The 19,092-nt window shown below is 35.0% G+C and overlaps 1 protein-coding gene across 2 annotated transcripts in view; it reads left to right on the top strand.

Moving 5' to 3' along the window:
* IL1RAP (interleukin 1 receptor accessory protein) overlaps positions 1–19,092 on the top strand; it is a 124,547-nt gene that overhangs the window by 86,878 nt on the left and 18,577 nt on the right. For both annotated transcript variants that reach the window (XM_024740299.1, XM_024740304.1), the window contains exons 5-8: positions 6,212–6,377; positions 8,746–8,817; positions 10,789–10,915; positions 13,308–13,456. In XM_024740299.1, the coding sequence (XP_024596067.1) occupies positions 6,212–6,377; positions 8,746–8,817; positions 10,789–10,915; positions 13,308–13,456 (514 nt within the window). The remainder of the gene's footprint in view (positions 1–6,211; positions 6,378–8,745; positions 8,818–10,788; positions 10,916–13,307; positions 13,457–19,092) is intronic.

Raw genomic sequence — 19,092 nt, forward strand, 5'->3', positions numbered from 1 at the left:
ATAGATTAGGAAACAGATGTTTGGAGACATAAACAATAATAGTTCACATTTATTGAGCACAGTAATTCTTCTAAATGCTTTAATAATTTCACTCATTATCGATATCTCAGTGTGAGGTGGACTCTCTTGTTTTCTCCGTTTTGTAGTCAAGGAAACTGAGGTGTAGAGTGGTTGAGTGACTTGTCCAAGATTCAGCACTATGCAATCTGTATCAAGAGCCCAGACTTTTACATTATCTTATATAATTTGCTCAAAATAATCCAGCTGATAATAGGAGAATCTGGAATTTCAGGCCAGTTCTGTGTGGTTCCAAGACCTATGGTCTCCAGAAATGGCACAGAGAGGGTGGTCTAGTCTTTACTTCTGGGGGGTGGGCACTTTGAAGGGCAGAGCAATCTTTGAACACAGATTGGGTTGTAGGCTGGACTGTGGAACATAAGGAAACCTGTGAAAAGAGAGCCCTGGAAAATCATAAGGTGTGCAGAAAAGCTGAGATTGGAGGGAACAGAAAATCTGAAGTTTGTATTTTAGAATCTTAGGTTAATGGGGCAGGATTGAACATTCGTCCTCTGCATGTCTTCTCTTCTCTCATCCTGTCTTCTGCACGGCATGGTTTTCTTCATTTGGCGCCCAGAATTCACAGTTCTCTAGTTCAACAATCCTGTGAGTCAAATTGATGTTCAGTAAATGTTTGTTGAGTAAGCCAGGGTTTGTAACCAGCCTGGAAAGCAAAACATGGTTTGTAAGTGATTTACTGAATTTCAAATAGCCAGCTTCTAAAAGAACTTCTGGAACACAACATGTATATAAATTGGAGGCTGCCTGTTTATTCACAGGGTCTTCCAAATATATAGTAGTAAGGACACAGGTAAGCGTGATCTTGTTGTTGTTTTCACTATTATTATGAAATATATTCAAAGAACTGAGCTTTAAAATATGGCGAGCCATCTTAACATTCATATTACTGGATTATTTCTCTTTCTCATTGTTATAATTAGGTATTGGAATTATTTTTCCTAAAGACACTTATAAAAACAAAGTCAGTTTTCCCCTTCTTACTAAGGATCAGAGGGACCACTTTATTGGGTGCTTTGGATGTTACATTTATAGCAGCTGCTGAAATGCTCTCAATTGCTATTTAGCAGAGTAGATATCATTCTGGAAATCAGTTTTCAAAAAGCTGGTTGTCCTTGTCCTCAGTGTGATCAGTAAAATTGGTATTTTACATCCACCTTTAATTTTCAGTGTGAAATTAAGCAGAATTTTTCAGGTATTGTTTATAAATCTCTCTCAGAAAATAGGAAATTCTTTGCTTTTTCTGACAAAGTGCCATTAGGAAAGCACATTTCTGAAACAGTGCCAGGCTTGGCCTTCTTGTTGGCATAGCACATATGGTTGGAAAGTTAGTCCAAGGTCTATCTAATAGACTTTATTTTTAAAGTGCTTGTTTCAATTTGATCTGACAGCTTAGTTTGGTTCTTTATCTCCTCCCTTTTCCTAAAGTCCCTATATAATGATTTTTAACCTTTGGTATGAAGGAAGTGAGTATCATATTTTCTTTCCAAACTGTACATATTTAATTTAATATACATATTTAATTCCATATTTTCTTTCCAAACTATACATATTTAATTATGTATATATGCATATATACACATAGCATTCTACATGTAATTTCAGGGCTTCTGAGGACCTAAGATTCATCTTTTAAACTGAAACTCAGTTCAGATATCTGTGAAACCTTGAGGTTCAGTTAGGCTGAGTGAATCACCCACTCTACATTTTGACAGCACTTAATTTATATCTCATTTTTGTTACTATAATGATTGCATAGCATCTTTGTTACTATAATGATTGCATTTCTCTCTTCTGTACTAAGTAGTGACTTCTCTCCTTTGCTTTCCTTTGACTATCAAGTGCATATCACAAAACTGAGCCAATATACTTTATATTTAGGAACTGATTAAATAATTGAATGAATTAGAGTGGACTAGAAAATTCCATGGAAATAAGGGCCATTTCTGGTTTTACTGGCTACTTACTGTATGCCCAGCTTCTAACACAGTGCCTGACACATAGGGGAGATTTTGTAAGTATCTATCGCATAGATACAGTTCATCTGTGTCTATGCATGACATAGTTCTGCTCATTGAAAGTGACTGATGTATAAAACTCTTATGAGTCTTTGTGAACAAGTGTGGTGTATTTTATAACAACTTAATCTTGGAAACAAAAATGTCAATAGATATTTCTAACTGTTTTAACCTCATATCTCAGTTTAACTCTTTGTATCCTTACTTCCACTTTCCCCACCCATCCTACAACTCACTCATCCCATGTCTTATAAGTCTATATACTCACCTTTTCATTATCATTTGCATACCACATGAGCTTGCAGCTCCATGTCTATGTCTGTGCTTCTCTGGTTCAGTTTATATTTTTAATCATGCAACACCAATGTATTGAGCATTTACCATGTGTCCAGTATTGGGCAAGTAGCTGGCTATGCAGATAGAGTACTCATCCACCCGCCCGACCACTTTACCCCATAGAAATAAATGTTCTGGAGAAAGAGATAAGTGAAAAGAGGTCATTATAATAAAGTTAGTTAAGTATAACATGGAGGGCAAAATGCTATAAGAGTGAAGGGAAGTTGTTTACACTTTTTCCTGTCCCTGGAGCGTCCTTCTCCATGTCTGCCCTCCTCCTGAATAACTGTTAATAATCTACACATCCTTTAAGATCCAGTTCAGATCTTCTTTCTCCATGAAGAGTTTCTAAATGTTTTCTGTTTGGTCTTCTTCCTCCACTTCCCCACCCCAATATGCCTTTCACAGCATTTGTTGCAATCCTCTACTAGACTGCTTACTTACAGGTTAAGAACTGTGTCTTTTCCATCCTTGTGCCTTAACATAGTTCTTTAAAAGTTGTAGGTTTACTGAATGGGCATATTTGTTCTTATTTAGTCATGCCATCCCCTCACCCACACCCCGTACCTCACCACATGATTTATTTCCTCTCAAGGATCTCAAAATCATTTCTTATGCTGTGCTTTACCTATATACTGCGGTAGGTTGCCATGGCTACCATTATGTGGTTGAAAAGTTGCTCTCCTATTTAACTTCTCTCTTTTAAATTCAGAATGAGGAACTGATGGCTCAACTAAATGAATGACTTGTCTTCTGGTCAGACAAGTGTTTGCTTCATAGTGGAACCCACTTACTGTTAACCCATTTCTTATATTTGGAAACATGTTTTTATTATTCTTTGGGTATTGAGATCTTTGTTCATATCTTTTTTTTTTTTCCTGGATTCCAAATAAATGATTTTCAAATCATCAAAAAGTTTGCAGGATTTATTTTCAGGAATAGTTTATTATGTTTAAAAATGCCCTTTGTGTCTTAGGCCCATGAAGGGCCTAGAGAAGCAGCTGCTTATAAGAAGTAGAGAGAGCTCATCAGATACTACAGACTAAGGTTAATGGGTATTTATAGTTCAACAATGCCCTGAAGCTACCCTTACCACATACATAAACACTTATAATGTAAAATATTTTCTTCGTTTCCTTTTCTAACATAAGTCTAATAGCTTTTAATTATTTTTCTTTTTTTTATCTCTTTTTTTTTTTAGTTAATTTAATTTTTCATGGTCAGATTTTTCTGAATAGTAGATTAGACCCCAAAGTTTTCCATTACTTTTTATGGAATATTCCTCAATTTGAAATAATTTTCTAGACAAATCAGCTCCAAGCAAAACCTGTCCTTGGCCTACATTTTTATCCTACCTTATGGAAAGAAGAGAAAATCCCAGAGAACCTGACTTACAGCACTGACACATAGGCCCCATGATAGTCTTAGGCACATCCAGCCCAAAGGTGAAGAGAAAGGGGGAGCTGGCAAGAGATCAACACATACCTGTTTTATAACATTTTCCTTGCTATTTAGATGTGTCAGATTCCATTTTTCTGTTAATGATAAGCCCATGAGGGTGGATTCTTTGTTCTATTCAGTGCTGTACTCTCGGAACCTCAAAAAGTGCCTGGCAGGTGGTTTATTGAATAATACTCAAGGGTGAATGAATGAATGAGAAGACTTTGAGTCAGAAACATTTCTTTATATTTGTAGCACATACTATGACTCCTAAAATGATGTGTTTGAAATAGTTTTTACATAAATGATATTTGGTGAGTAAAAAAAAAGGTTTTTTTAACATTTTATTAAGAAGTACTGTTGACAAGTTTAGTATTAATAGCTAACTTCTCATACTGAAAAGTATGCTTTTCCAGTGTACCACTAATTGTAAGAATCAGCCTCATATAAGAGTCACATCACACTATTAACACTGGGGCTGGCCCCAGATAGGTCAGGACCACAGTGTAGTGTGAGACAGTGTCAGTTGGGATTAAGGGCAAGGGCTACAAAACACGTAGATCTGGGTTTAAATTCCAGCTCTGACACTGCTTGGCTCTATGATAACGGCAATCGCTTAACCTTTATAGTCCTTTGTATTTTCATCTATAAAATGGACACAAGAGCATTCCAAATTTGCTAAGTTTGGAATAAGGATTAGATGTAATAATGGAGTATACCTAAGCACAGGTCTCAGTATAATTTTTTCAGCCTCAAGTAATGGATGAAAACTGGTGTTCATTCTTGGTTAAGAAGCTAGTGAAAGACCTTTACTCAGATGTGTAAAAAACTGAGTTTTAGCTCTGCACTGTGTTACCTAGAATATCTCTTTATCTATCTCATTTTTTTCCACCTGAAAACTAGGGCATATTTAGTCTGATCTGTCTACTTCACAAGGACTTAAGAACAGCTAAGCTAACACATGAAAGAGGCAAATAGCTTTGAACCATTTAAATGAAAGGTGCCAGAAAAATCAAAGAGTTCTATAGATAGTCTAAACTCAAGTTAAACCAAATCTGGCATGAATTTATTATAGGAGTACAGGGCTTTATGGCCTTATACCTTGTAATAACCTTAGAGTATTAAAATATTGTGCTGATGTGACAATTTTCTAGAGTCACTGCTTATCAAAACAGGATAAATTGTATTCAGAAAAATAACTGAGTGTATGTCATTGTCCTCTTGATGATCATCTCCATGAATCAAAAGTTTAGCACTATTCCTAAAAGGTGTTATTTCCTGTGACAAGGAATTACAAAATGTGCCATTTAGTGTAACTGTCATATTTCAAAACACATGCTCCAGGAATTGAAGTAAGAAAACCTTGAGGATACAAGAATTAAAGTTAAATATGTGAACACAGGAAATTGAAAGTACAACCTGGTAATAGGCTCCCAGAATATTAAAGATCGAGAGGACCCAATTCTTTTTGTCATAGATGAAGTATTGATTTTTAAAAGACAAACACAAGTTTTTCTAAAAGTAAATGTTCAATGCATATTTTTGTCAAATATGATGTATTGATTTTTTTCTTGAAAAGAAAAAAGTAAAATGATATAGCCAATTAGTGGGGCTGAGAGATTCAAAACAGGATTCTAGTTATGTTGAATGAGATATTTTAACCTCAAAATTTTAAAAAAACAACATAGTTATATGAAAACATGAGTTGGAGCACAAATAAACTCTTAACTCTTGGTAAGACTCATAAAATATATTTTATTTTTAAATTCTGGAGTCTGTACTATTCAACTAAAAAAATGGGATATGTAGAAGAAAAACAAAGAAGTTTTGAAATAACTGATACAGTGATTCACAGAATGATCAAGAATGCCAAAACCAGACATCTAAAACAGTGCCTAGTTTGTCAGAGTGACTGTATTTCTGAATTAACATAATCAGTGAAAAAACACAGAAAAATGAAAAAAATTGTTCTTTAAGTAGCAGGGTACACATTTACTTAAGTTGCCTTAATCACTTTTTGAAACTTTAATCTTGCTTTACTATTAACTTGGAATTCCCAGAATTTGAATACTAGATCTTGAGACAGGAAGCTTGTGCTTTTGAATTCATATTTCAGTTAAGAATGTTAATTTTCCTCTTGCAGAAATGATAATAAAAATTACTGCATTCATTCTTTGCAGAAACATCATCAAATACATGACCAAAATAGTTTTGTAAAAAGTATAGCCAGCATAGATATTTCTACATTCTGTGCAAAGTTAGATGTGTATGCATATATTTGTTTGTATACTTTCTATGCATGTATCTAAATAGTAAACATCTTTTCCTTTACTTCTTCTTAGGGCTGTTATAAAGTACACAACTTTAATAATGTAATACCCGAAGGCATGAACTTGAGTTTTATCATAGCCATGGTTTCAAATAATGGCGATTACACATGTGTTGTTACATATCCAGAAAATGGACGTACCTTCCATCTCACCAGGACTCAGACTGTAAAGGTGGTAGGTAAGCATGATTTGTATTAAGTGCACACAACAAAATGCAATACTTTTGTTTAGGCTCTTAAGAGTTTATTAAAAACAAGTGTGTAAATTCTGAAAGAAAAGAGGGTTATCTTTTACCTTCACCGCACTATTCCCAAGGCCTCAGCAATTCCACGTAGATACTAGGCATTTAACAACTATTGTTCTACTGAATGAATATGTGGATGAATGAAGTAAAGGCAGCTTGGAGAGTGAAAAGAGTGCGGACATATCTGTGTTCAAATTATACCATTGCCATTTATTAGCACTATGACTTGCCTGTACTCTAGGACTACAACAACCTAACATTTAGTATAGTTCAGAATGTTAGAAATAATATACATATTATGCTAATGCAGTTCCAGGCAAGCAGTAGAAACTCAATGAATATTAGTTAATATTGTTGTCAAAAAAAAGTATTTTACTTGAATTAGGTAAAATATGTCTTTTATGTACTGGAACTTCTGTAGCAATTGCTGAAGCTAGTGCTCAACCATTGCTTTCTTTGGGGGTGAGAAACTAGAGAAGTGGAAAGGACAGTGTCTAGGCAGAGTCAACAGACTCCCGTCAGACCTAGAAATCAAGAGAACCAGTGTCAGGATAGGTGGCATTTAGAGGAGAGCCCTAAATACTACTGCACCCACTGTATTAAAAATGACAGGGCTTCCCTGGTGGCGCAGTGGTTGAGAGCCCGCCTGCCAATGCAGGGGACGTGGGTTTGAGCCCTGGTCCGGGAACATCCCACATGCCACAAAGCAGCTGGGCCCATGTGCCACAGCTGCTGAGCCTGCACTGTGGAGCCCGTAAGCCACAACTACTGAGCCCACGTGCCTAAAGCCCGTGCTCCGCAGCAAGAGAAGCCACCGCAATGAGAAGCCCGCGCACCGCAACGAAAAGTAGCCCCCGCTCGCTGCAACTAGAGGAAGCCCGTGAACAGCAATGAGGACCCAGTGCAGCCAAAAGTAAATAAATAAAAATAAATAAATTTATAAAGAAGAAAATAAAATGACAGCATATCAGAGTGAGATTTTTTTCATACCCCATCTTTTAATAGATGGAAACATTGAGTCCTAACAACAGAAACTAACCTGCTTAGAGAAGCTCCCTGAGTTAGTGGAAGAAGTAATTCTAAATCCCAGGCTTCTGACTCTGTGTTTAGGGCTTTTTCTACTAGTCTGACACCAAGTTCAGCACAATTTTTTCAAAGGGCTTTAACATAGTGCAAATAAAATTCGCATCAAACAATTTTGTAATCACTTCTCTTTCTCTGCTTACCTTTGGAATCATGCTGAATTGGGGACGGATTCAGAAGAAAAATCAGACTAAATTTAGAACCTAACATGAATGGACATTGAAAGTCACATGAATAATCTAACCATATATACATCTTGGTAATTGTTTCCAATGTATATATACTTCAATGTATTCATTTTTGGAGAGTTGGGAACAGGCATGCATGTTCACTTTGACTTATAGAAATAGAAGTTGACAGACACATATGTGAGGGGTGTGTTTCTTATCCAACTCCCAAGTTTGTTTTTTAAAACTGAAGTACTGAGTATTTATTATACACCAGTAGGATGCTTTAATATGCATTACTTAATTTAATCCACATAATAAACCTGTGAGGTAAGTTTAATTACTCTCATCTTAGAGTTGATTAAATTAGATTTTCAAAGTTTAAGTAAAAAAAAAAAATTGTATGCTTTGTATATGGTCAGGTCAAGGTTAGAACCCTGGTCATTAAATCTTTGAAACTTCTACACTTAAATACTACATTATTAAACCCTTTCAGGGCATCTTTCTTTCAGTTTAGGAATATATAATGTTATAAAAAGCAGCAATCCTATGAATGGACATTCAACTGATAACTAGATAACAGGTAGACTTACGTACTGACCTCACATTGTGATTGTGAATTTTCCATTTGCTTGTTCATTAATTAATACTTACTTATTTAATCATTTCCCAAACTAGACACTCTGGGCATGTTGAAGAGAAATATGTAGAAAAGAAACAATTGAGAAAGACTTGAAATCGATTAATTATTAAGTAGTATGAGAAAGAAGTTTATCTCATATAGGCTTTGGGAAGCAAAAACACTGGATAAACATTCTATCCGAAGCATGAAGGATCCTCAGTATATTTTTTCCCCTTTGTTTGCTTCTTTTAAATGAAAGAAGTGTTGTAATTGACTATCCATTGAACTGTGGGCCCTCTCAAGAATTGACAAACTATGCCAGGAAGTTGGGCAATGCTTTACTGAAGAGCAGAATTTTGAAATGGGTTATGTGGAATAAAGGCTACATGATCTGACATCATATCCCTTTGTCCCTTCCTCTCTATCACAGGCTCTCCAAACGATGCATTGCCTCCCCAGTTCTATTCACCCACTGATCTTGTGGTCTACGAGAAAGAACCAGGTAATTATAGCTGTGCCTCGGAATATCAGTTAGATTCTCTTAATTACGAGGAATAAAATGTCACTTAAGTTAACGCAAGAGAATAGAGGGCTATTGTAAAGAAACACATGAATTGAAACTGAAGTGCTCTCAGAAACCTAGTCAGCTTTGGGTATTAGCTGCTTCATTGATCTCGTGGGCAGCTCAGGGATTCTCTGCTTCTCTCACAGCAGATGCTCCCTTCTCCCTCTGTGAGCAGTTTTCTTCTGATTAGCGATTTCTGTTTGATGCAAACTTTAGCCTGTGCAGGGCTTTGGTTTACCGAGACTTCAACATGAGCACCAGATGCCCTTTAAACTTCTACCCCACTACAAAGGAGCAGGGAGTAGACCTGGAGTCAGAACTGTGAATTCAACAGGTAACAACTAATAGGACTAGTACACCTTGATTCAGAACACCATCGAATGCATACGCTGGCTACCTGGGTTTCCTTTTAGTTTTCATAATTTTTCATTCTAGACAAAAATCATTTGGAACTGACCAAATAAGGCATAATCTGTTATTCTTCTGACTCAACGCCTCTCACGGTTAACTTGAAAAAACATAGAAAATTTTAACATTCTCTATATTGCATCCTTACCAATAAATTCACTTCAAATCCAATGAAAAGTATAAAAGAAAATTTGTTTAAAATGTACTAAAGATAATTGAAGCAGTGTTCAACATAGGTGGAGAACAATGATACCCCCCCTCAAATTAAGAAAAGGTTTCAAATAGTGATCTGCCTTGTGAAAAAATAATACCAAGGGGAGTCTGCCAACCCCAAATGGACCAGATTTCCTAGAATCAGTAGTGGTTTTATGTATTAATATGAACATTCTTCCTGCTATCAGGGTAAACCCTTATTAATCGTCTAAATATCTTTCCTCTATCTATCATATTATGGTTATAAAAACATGCCTGAATCCATATTCACTTTATAACTGGAGAGGAAGGCATAAAAACCATGCATTGGAAAAGAGGATAGAGTATGACCACTCAGTGAGACAAACCTGAGTTCAAATTGTGATGACAATATAATTTATCATCTCAACCTGGACACCTTTTGAGAGTGAAAGCAGTCAATATTAATAAATAACTAGGAAAGCAAGTGTAAAACAGAACTGTTCTGGGCAAACTGAAATGTCAAGTCAGTCTAGGTCAAATCCTGGTCTGCCACTATTAGCAATTTGACCTTGGAATGACATGTAACATCTTTAAGCTTTAGTTTCTATATCTATAAAACATGAATTTAAAAACTATTTCATAATATTTTGTTAAAATTAAATAAGCTTATTAATAAGTAGCCAAATATAATAAATATTTAGCACAGTGAATTATTCAAAGTTCTCAGTGAGTGTGCTGCTGTTGTTGTTACGATTATTATGACCAGTTTTGCCTAGAGATCCCCCCATCCTCATGTTCCATCTCAGAAGGGTAGCATAGCATTTCTATTTAAAAGTTGTCTTTAAACTCATTGACTGCATCCTGATAGCTTGAGCATTTCCAGATGCATCCTGCCTGACTAAGTCCTCTCAGTGATGGCGTTGCCCCATCTTTTCTGGGCCAAGGTCCAAAGATCTGGAGAACCTTACCTCAATCACCCGTTGTTTGTGAGGGAAATAACAAAGGAGAAGAGTAGCCCATGGAGGTTTAGGGCTAAAAAAAGGAATGTTGTCAGAGCCTTTTTGAATAAATACTGTCATTTTAGAACATATATAGGTTGTATTAAAAGATGGGCAGTCTAATAGTTTTATATAAAGCTGCTGTCCTTTTCTTGGTTTGTTTCTTATGCAGTGAAGGAAAAAGGTTACCTTATGGTAGCCCACTTGAAAATCAGTCAGAAGTAGGGTTGAAGGCACACATAAATTTTATGGCTTTTGATTAATCACAGAATGGAACCAGTATAACCATGTGAAGGTTACAAACTGATGAGTTAACTTGTTTTTTTAGGAGAGGAGCTACTCATCCCCTGTAAAGTCTTTTTTACTTTCCTGAAGGACTCTCGCAATGAGGTTTGGTGGACCATTGATGGAAAAAAGCCAGAGGACACCACTATTGACGTAGCTGTTAATGAAAGGTATCATTGACACAGGCAAGGGGGTGACTAACCCTTGTCCCTCAACCTAATGCCTTCCAGTGTATGCTGATCAATGAAAATTAAAATTCTAATTTTCACCTATCATTAACAAAAATCAGCAAGATTTTCAAGTCTTTAGTGGCTACACCCCAAAGCAGGATTATTGGACTTGCAATCCAAGCCCCAGATGCTACCTGATGATTACATCTTTATGATACCCACTTGAAGGTAGATGGAATGCATATCCTATATGAATGAAAAGGCCAGGATATAGGGTTGTGGATAGATGAAAGCCTGCCAGTGTGGCCCTATTCTCTTTCTCAAGTCTGGAGTCTGGGCCTATGTTTTTGTGCCTCAGATAACTGTGTTAGTTTCTTGTCTTATAGTCAGCATATATTTCCTATTTTCCTCCTCTTTCTTAATTTTCATAGCATACAAGTCACATTTTTAATTAAGCATAATTTTTAATATTGACTAAATACATTAATGTTCTTTAAATTTTATTTTTTAAATGGATGTTGTGGTAATATAGCTCATTCTCAAAGTAACAAGCTGGGTCATTTTATTCATAAATAAACATGACTTTTTTTGAAGTGGCTTGAGTTGGCAAGGAGAACTGCAACAATTAATTAAAATGAGCAGCTGACTAATTACATGACAAAGTAGTTCTGAAAACTTATGCCTTATCTATCATCTGTGTGTGGATATATCTTAGGCTATTTGAACTTCTAGAATTTAAAAGACATTTATCCCCTACTAGTAAACTTAGACTTTATGCAGAAATTATAAAATGTCATCAGGTACTCTGCAAGATACTTAGTCCCTAACTGAGTAGATTTTATAGGAGTAACAATCATAGAACAGAAATGCCAGTATAATGTGATAAACGCAGTGAATGGGAAGTATGGAATGTTAAAGAAAGATTTAGTTGGGGATTCCAGTCAGCTTTAGGGGATTCGGTAATGCTTCTCAGATGATACAGAGACTAAATAAAGATTTGAAGGATGAGTAGAAATAAACTAGATAAAGAAATCAAAAGTATGTTCCTGGTAAAAAGAACATCATGTGCGAAGGTGTGGAGGTTTCAAGAAGCAGAACATATTTAAAGATACAGAAGGGGGCTTCCCTGGTCGCGCAGTGGTTGAGAGTCCGCCTGCCGATGCAGGGGACACGGGTTCGTGCCCCGGTCCGGGAAGATCCCACATGCCGCGGAGCGGCTGGGCCCGTGAGCCATGGCCGCTGAGCCTGCGCGTCCGGAGCCTGTGCTCCGCAATGGGAGAGGCCACGGGGCTGAGAGGCCCGCGTACCGCAAAAAAAAAAAAGATACAGAAGGAGTTTCCTGAAATTGGAGCAGTTTTTGCTGAAGGAATTGATGAAAGATGTGGCTGGAGGCACAGAAGGAGAGTTATTATTTCAGGAATTCTGGACATTGTGCTTCCAACCCTCACAATAATAATGAATGAATAGTAATGAAAGTCATGTTGTTCTTCCTTGTTGCTCTTGAAACACAAGTCATTGTTCATTGTTCAGCAGTGCAGTTAAGCTTAGGTTAAATCCATCACAGTCCTTAACCAAATTCTCATGACCTACAGTAAACTGCATCAGAAGAACCCAGATGTCAGTCAACTGTAGGAGAGAGAATTTTTTTTTCTCCTTTTGAGCAAAGTAGTTCAAAGGGATCTTAAATCTTGATCTTAGACCCAAAGCACTTGATCTCTAACTTGCTGAGAATTGGATATATTTATTTTCACGATGTTTACTTGCTCTGAGAAGTTTATTCTTTTTAGGATATAACCATGAGGTTTGACCAAAATGTTCTATCTGTGTTCAAAATCCAAGTTTTGGGAATCTCTGAAATGTATCAACTATCACTGTGGGATAATAATAATAATAGCCTAATTAAACATTGTTCTAACACTTATGCATTAACATACTCAATCCTCAGAATTCTAGAGTAAGTTAATACATGCAGTGCAATATGTAGACATTGCCACTTTCCTCCTTTTCAAAGGAGGAACTAAGATGTGGAAAGATTAGTTACCATGCCCAAAGTATATAAGCAATAAGTGGCAAAGCCTGGATCAAACTCCAAAGGGGTCGGGCCTCAGAAGCTTCTCTCTAAAACGATGCTGCATCCTACCTCAGATGTTTGAGGATAGAAGACGTTTCCCTTTGAAGACAGATCTTTAGTATGATGCTAACTCTGGGAGTTGATCTACATATTGGGATTGTGTGTAGTATAGATGGTAAAGAATGGTATTGGAATCTAGAAGCTAGTCTCCTTTTGTAACTCCTTTTGGATCACAGGCAACTCAGCTTATCGACATCCTCACCTAGGAGCTCTGGCCCCTGAGTCTCGCTAATGGTTTGATTTTCTTTCCCCTACTTCTAGTGTAACTCTGAGTATAACAGAAGACGAGACAAGGACTCAGCTTCTGAGCATCAAGAAAGTTACTGCTGAGGATCTCAAGCGTAACTATGTCTGTCATGCCAGAAATGCCAAAGGGGAGGTTGACAAACCAGCCAAGGTGAAACAGAAAGGTAATGGATGCACTCAGCAGATGAATCTGTGAACTCCAAATGCAACACTGAGGTGAATAAGAAAAAAGGAGAAACTGAGAACGAGAGAGCTCCAGCACTTAGCATATCTGACACATAGTAATGAATTAAAGTTGAATGAAAAAATCTTGAGAGAAAGTTTCCATTTATATAAAGATACTCAAAATATTATATTTCTTATAGTTTTAGTATCTTAATGCCCAAATGTGACTTTAAAATTCCATATGATTATGATAATGAAGCATAGTTTTATATCTATACAGTAATGAAAAATAAAGAAAATATTTAAAGCTACCAAAGATTTAATAAAACTGGTAGAGTCAGTTATTGTTGGTGAATTGTAAAGACCCTTTTAGAAATCATTGATGGCAGTTTAGGCGTTACGAAAAATGGTCGTACCATATGACTTAATACTTTTGGAATTTTTCCTGAACAACTAACTTAACAGAAAGAGAATTATGTCCCCATCTATATTCTTAGAAGCATTATCTATAATAATGAAACATTATAAATAGCAACCATCTAATTGTATTCAAGTAGTTAAGATATAAAATATTCTCAAAAAATATAATTTTAAAATGATAATTTTAAACACTATGTGCCAATATTCAAGCAGGTTTGTAATATACCACTAGCCACAATTGCTAAAATGAAAATTAATTAAACTATGACTTAAAAGGCTGTAAAATGATTTCTATGTCGATATTACTATATTTTCCTACAATAAATAAAAATGATAAAGCTTTCTTGTGTGAGCTGTTGCTCCTGAAACATTTTGTGTCTAAGATTCTCTGTGGGTCTCTCACCTAACAAAGAACCCCAGATAATTAATTCTCTCATGAATGTTTTTCAGTGATCTGGATAATAATGATGATGATTCATCACACATGAAGTTAAGCCATTCAGGGTTATTCTGGATCCCAGTGTCAGAGCCTATAATGTTTATATAAAAAATGTTCATTTATAACTGCTGCATTTTTCAGTGGGAGTTAAACCTTTTTTAAAGCTGATGAGAAAACAGACTTCACTTTAACATTTTATTACAATTTAGAAAGTTAAGAGCAAAGGACTGAAGTGTATATGCCTCTTAAGAAGACTTAGTGGATTTGTTCTGAATAGTTAATTGCTTCTGCTCCTCAGAAGCTAGTGTAAAGAGAAAAGACTGAACCCCTTGACCTAAGGCAGTGTTTCCCAAAGTTAGTTCCTAAGAACACTACTAAGACTCTTTATAGTACTGCCATTCATTATTTTTACTCCAGGCACAGATAGCCTGTGTTGGAATACTAGTTTCTATGTAATCTAATTCTGTGACTTTGGAAAAGTCACTTTAACCTCTCTGAGCTTCACTTTCTTTCTATTTAAAGTAGGCAAAAGAATACCACTCCCTCATAAGGTTGTTTTAAAGTACTCGGCACAGTTACTGGCATATATATGTATAAACATATTAAATGCTCAGTGCATGTTAGCTCATTATTATTACTTCCACACGATTTTCACAGGTATTATTTGACAAAGTCTTTTATACTCAAGTATCATTAAAGTCTGGGGTAAGCAAAATCAATCAAGTTAGTTTAGTTCAGGGCCCCTTAGTTTCTTTAATATATTAGTATTTGATGTGAATATCTGCAAGGGGTTGGAATATAGTAGGCAGGATTTTTTCAAATATATTTGATTCCAGATTCTTTAAGTATGGAGCATTTTGTGGGATTCATCTTCTGAGGCATGTGTTTTGGGCAACATTATGGAGGAAAACATAATAACATTGTCAGATGGATAGAATCAAAACAATCAATTAAAATAATGTTTAATCTAGGAGTGATGTGGAAGTCTGTCCACCAGAGTTGCTTGAGTAACTCTCCTTTCACAGAAGGCTGTGTTCTCAGTGGTTTAATACGAATGGCATCAGGAATATGGAGTGACAAATGCAGCTACTGGACCAGATGATCTGTGCTGAAATTGCATTAATATTACATATAACCCAGTTGGATCTGTGTACATCCAGTGGTAACAGAGGTGTTGTTTACTTGGATTCTATTCTGGGCCAGCTAATGCTGAAATTCATAGGTGATATCTATGTTCACATTCATACACTATATGTAGGGGTCTTTCTCTGAATTCTGAATTCATTGACAAAGCATTCTATGTATGTCGCCAAGATGACAGGAAGAGGCTAGAGCCTAGAATGAGAAGCGTTAACAGGGGTAGGTCTTTTGACAGCTGCACAAATTCATCTAGTCAGTTAAAGCAAAGTATTAAAGGAAAGGCAGCTAATGTCAAAACGATAAACATAAGTTTTATAATAGCAGAGTTGTAGGGACTCAGGCACGGTGTAAGCTGAACTTTATGAGAACCTGCCAAACCTATTGCCAAAGAGGTTGTACCATTTTACATTTCCATTAGCTGTGTATATAAATTCCAGGTGCTCTACTTCCTCACCTAGAGTTGTCAAACTTCTAAATTTTGGCCATACTAGTAGATAGGTACAGGTATCACATTGTTTTTAATTTGCATTTCTCAGATACTAATGATATGTGTATTACATTACCATGAACACTTTTTCATGGACTTATTTACCATTATATAATAGTTCTTCTTTTTGTGAGGTGTCCATTTGTTATTGGGTTGTTAGCGATTATATCTATATATCTTTTCTATATATAGATATATTTAATATATATTTATATAATAAATATTTAATATGTAAATATTTTTATGCAGTTTGTGAATTTTTTCTTTTGATGAGCAGAATTCTTTAAAATTTCATGAAGTCCATTTAATACATTTCTTCTATTATAGTTAGTACTTTCTAAATCCCATATTAACAATGTTTGATTTATAAAGACTTTTCTTCTATACTTAGGCTTATGATAAATTTCTTTTTTTTTTTGTTTTCCCATACAGAAACCAGTTGTTCTAGCCTCATATTGAAAGATCCCTCCTTTTTGTATTGAATTGTTTTGACAACTTGGCCAAAAATAAATAAATGGCTCTATGAGTGTGGGTCTATTCCTGCATTCCCTATTGTGTCCTATTAATCTGTTTATGTATCTTTAGTCCGATACTACTTTGTCTTGATTAACAGCTTTAAAGTAAGTCAAGAAATCATATACTTTATGTCCTTCCCTCCATTTTTTTCTTTTCCAAGATTGATTCGACTATTTTAGGGACCAAATATTTTTTCATATGGATTTTAATATCAGCCTGTCAACTTCTACATAAAGTCTCCTGCAATTTGATTGGGATTGCATTAACTTATAAATTGATTTGGGGAGAACTGAAGTTTTACCAATATTGAGTTTTTTAACCCATTAACATGATATAGCTCTCAATTTATTTAGGACTAATTGAATTTTCTCAGCAATGCTTTTTTTTTTTTTAGTTTCGAGTGTACAGGTCTTGTACACATATAGTTAAATTTATCACTATTTTGTTGTTGATGCTATTATAATGATATTTAAATTTTTTCATTTTCAAATTGCTCATTGATAAAAAAATAAACATGAAATTAATTTTTTTATGGCCCTTTGACTTTTCTAAATTCACCAAAAAATAGGGTTTCTGTTTGTTTTGTTTTTTTGGCATCTTAGCATTTTCTACACACTTGATCATGTCACCCACAAATAAACAACTTTTACTCCTTCTTTTCTACACTTCATACTTTTGATTTCTTTTTCCTGACTATTTCACTCTTTTGGACCTCCAGTAGCATAATCAGCAGAAATTGAGAACAGCCATCTTTGCATTGTTCCCTATCTTACAAGGCAAATATTCAGTTTTCATGATACATATGATGTCATTTGTAGGTTTTTGTAGATAACCTTTATGTACATGAGGGATTAATCTTCTGTCTTTGGTTTGCTGAGAGTTTTGTTTCATTTTGTATTGTTTTTATAATGAATGTCTATTGAAATTTGTCAAATTCTTTTCTTATCCATTGAGAAGTTCATATAATCTTTCTCTTTAATTCCGCTAATGTTATACTTTACATTGATTGATTTCAAAATGTTGATCCAACCTTTCATTTCTGAGATAAACCCCAACCTCATCATGGTGTATTATCCTTTTTTATATATACCTGTATTTATTTGCTAATATTTTTAGAAGATTTTTGTTTATGTTAGGGATTTTGCTCATATATTTGTTCATGAGGGATATTGGTCTGTGATTTTCTTTTCTTGTAATGCCATTGACTAGTAAAAATGTCATGTTGGCCTCATGATATGAGTCGGTTGATGGCTCCTCCTTTGCTATTATCTGAAAACTTACGTGTAAAATTGATATTACTTCTTACTCGAATATTTGAAGGGAATACCCATGAAACTATCTGGGCCTGTGTTTTCTTTATGGGAAAGCTGTAAATTATGAATTCAGTTTCTTTAATAATTATCTGGATATTGTTTCTTCATGTGACAATTTTGGGAATTTGTCTTTCAGAGAAATTTTTCTGTTTCATCTAAGTTGTCACATTTTTGGCATAATTATTTTATGTTATTTTTTTATCTTTTTAATGCCTGCAGGATTTGTAGTGATTCTCCCTCTGTCATTCCTGATATTAACAATTTATGTTTTCTGTCAATTTGCTCATGACTCAAGAAAGAGGTTTTCCAATTTTACTGATTTTTTTCAATGAACAAAGGTGTTTTCATTTATTTTTCTCTATTTTTTATTTTATTCATTTTACTCTGATTTTTCTTTATGCTTACTTTGCATTTAATATGCCCTTCTTTTCTCTCAACTGAAGATAAAAGCACATCATTGATTTTAAATAATCCTTTTTTCCAATATAAACATTCAGAGCTATAAATTTCCCTCATAAGACCACTTTAGCTGAAACAAACAAATGATGAAATCTTGAAGTTTCCTTATCATTCAGTTCAAAATATTTTCATTATCCTTTTAATTATTTTTGACCCATGGTTTATTTAGAAATGTGTTACTTAATTTACATATTTGGGAAGTTTCTAGATAACATTTTTTATTACATTATGTATTAAAATGTATTTGAATTTTAGAACTATTTTCTCTCAATCTTGATAATTTTTGATATTTCATATTGTCATTTAAGTTAGGTAATTTTTTAAAAATCAGCAATGGATATTAAAAGGCAGGGAAAGGGTACCTCTGACTTAGAACTACCTGGGAAAACTGTACAGTGAAGTGGAAGGAACATGGGATTTGGTGTTAGACAGACCTCAGTTCAAGTTCAGGCTCTGGTGCAGACTGTGTATATGAACTGGTTCAAGGCTTCCATTTTTCTTTCTTTTGATCCCAACTCTCAGTGTATCTGTGAGACTGGAGGGAGCAAGTAACACGTACTTAGCACAGTGTGACACATTTGATTCTAATTTCTAATTTAATTCCTTCATGGCCAAAAAAATATAGTCTGCATCATTTCATTTCTTTTAAGTTTATCGGTGCTTCTTTTATTTTTTTAATTCCCAGCAGATTGTCTATTTTGGTGAATGTTTCACATGCACTTAAAAAGGATGTATATTCTGCAGCTTTGGTGTTCTATAAATGTCAATTAAGTCAATTGATGTCAGTGATGTTCAAGTCTTATATATGTTTATTGATTTTTTAAAATCTGCTAATATTTCATCTTTTGAGAGAAAGCGGTG

This window comes from Neophocaena asiaeorientalis, unplaced genomic scaffold (assembly GCF_003031525.2).
Source record: "Neophocaena asiaeorientalis asiaeorientalis breed wild unplaced genomic scaffold, Neophocaena_asiaeorientalis_V1.1 scaffold723, whole genome shotgun sequence".
Taxonomy (NCBI): Eukaryota; Metazoa; Chordata; class Mammalia; order Artiodactyla; family Phocoenidae; genus Neophocaena; species Neophocaena asiaeorientalis.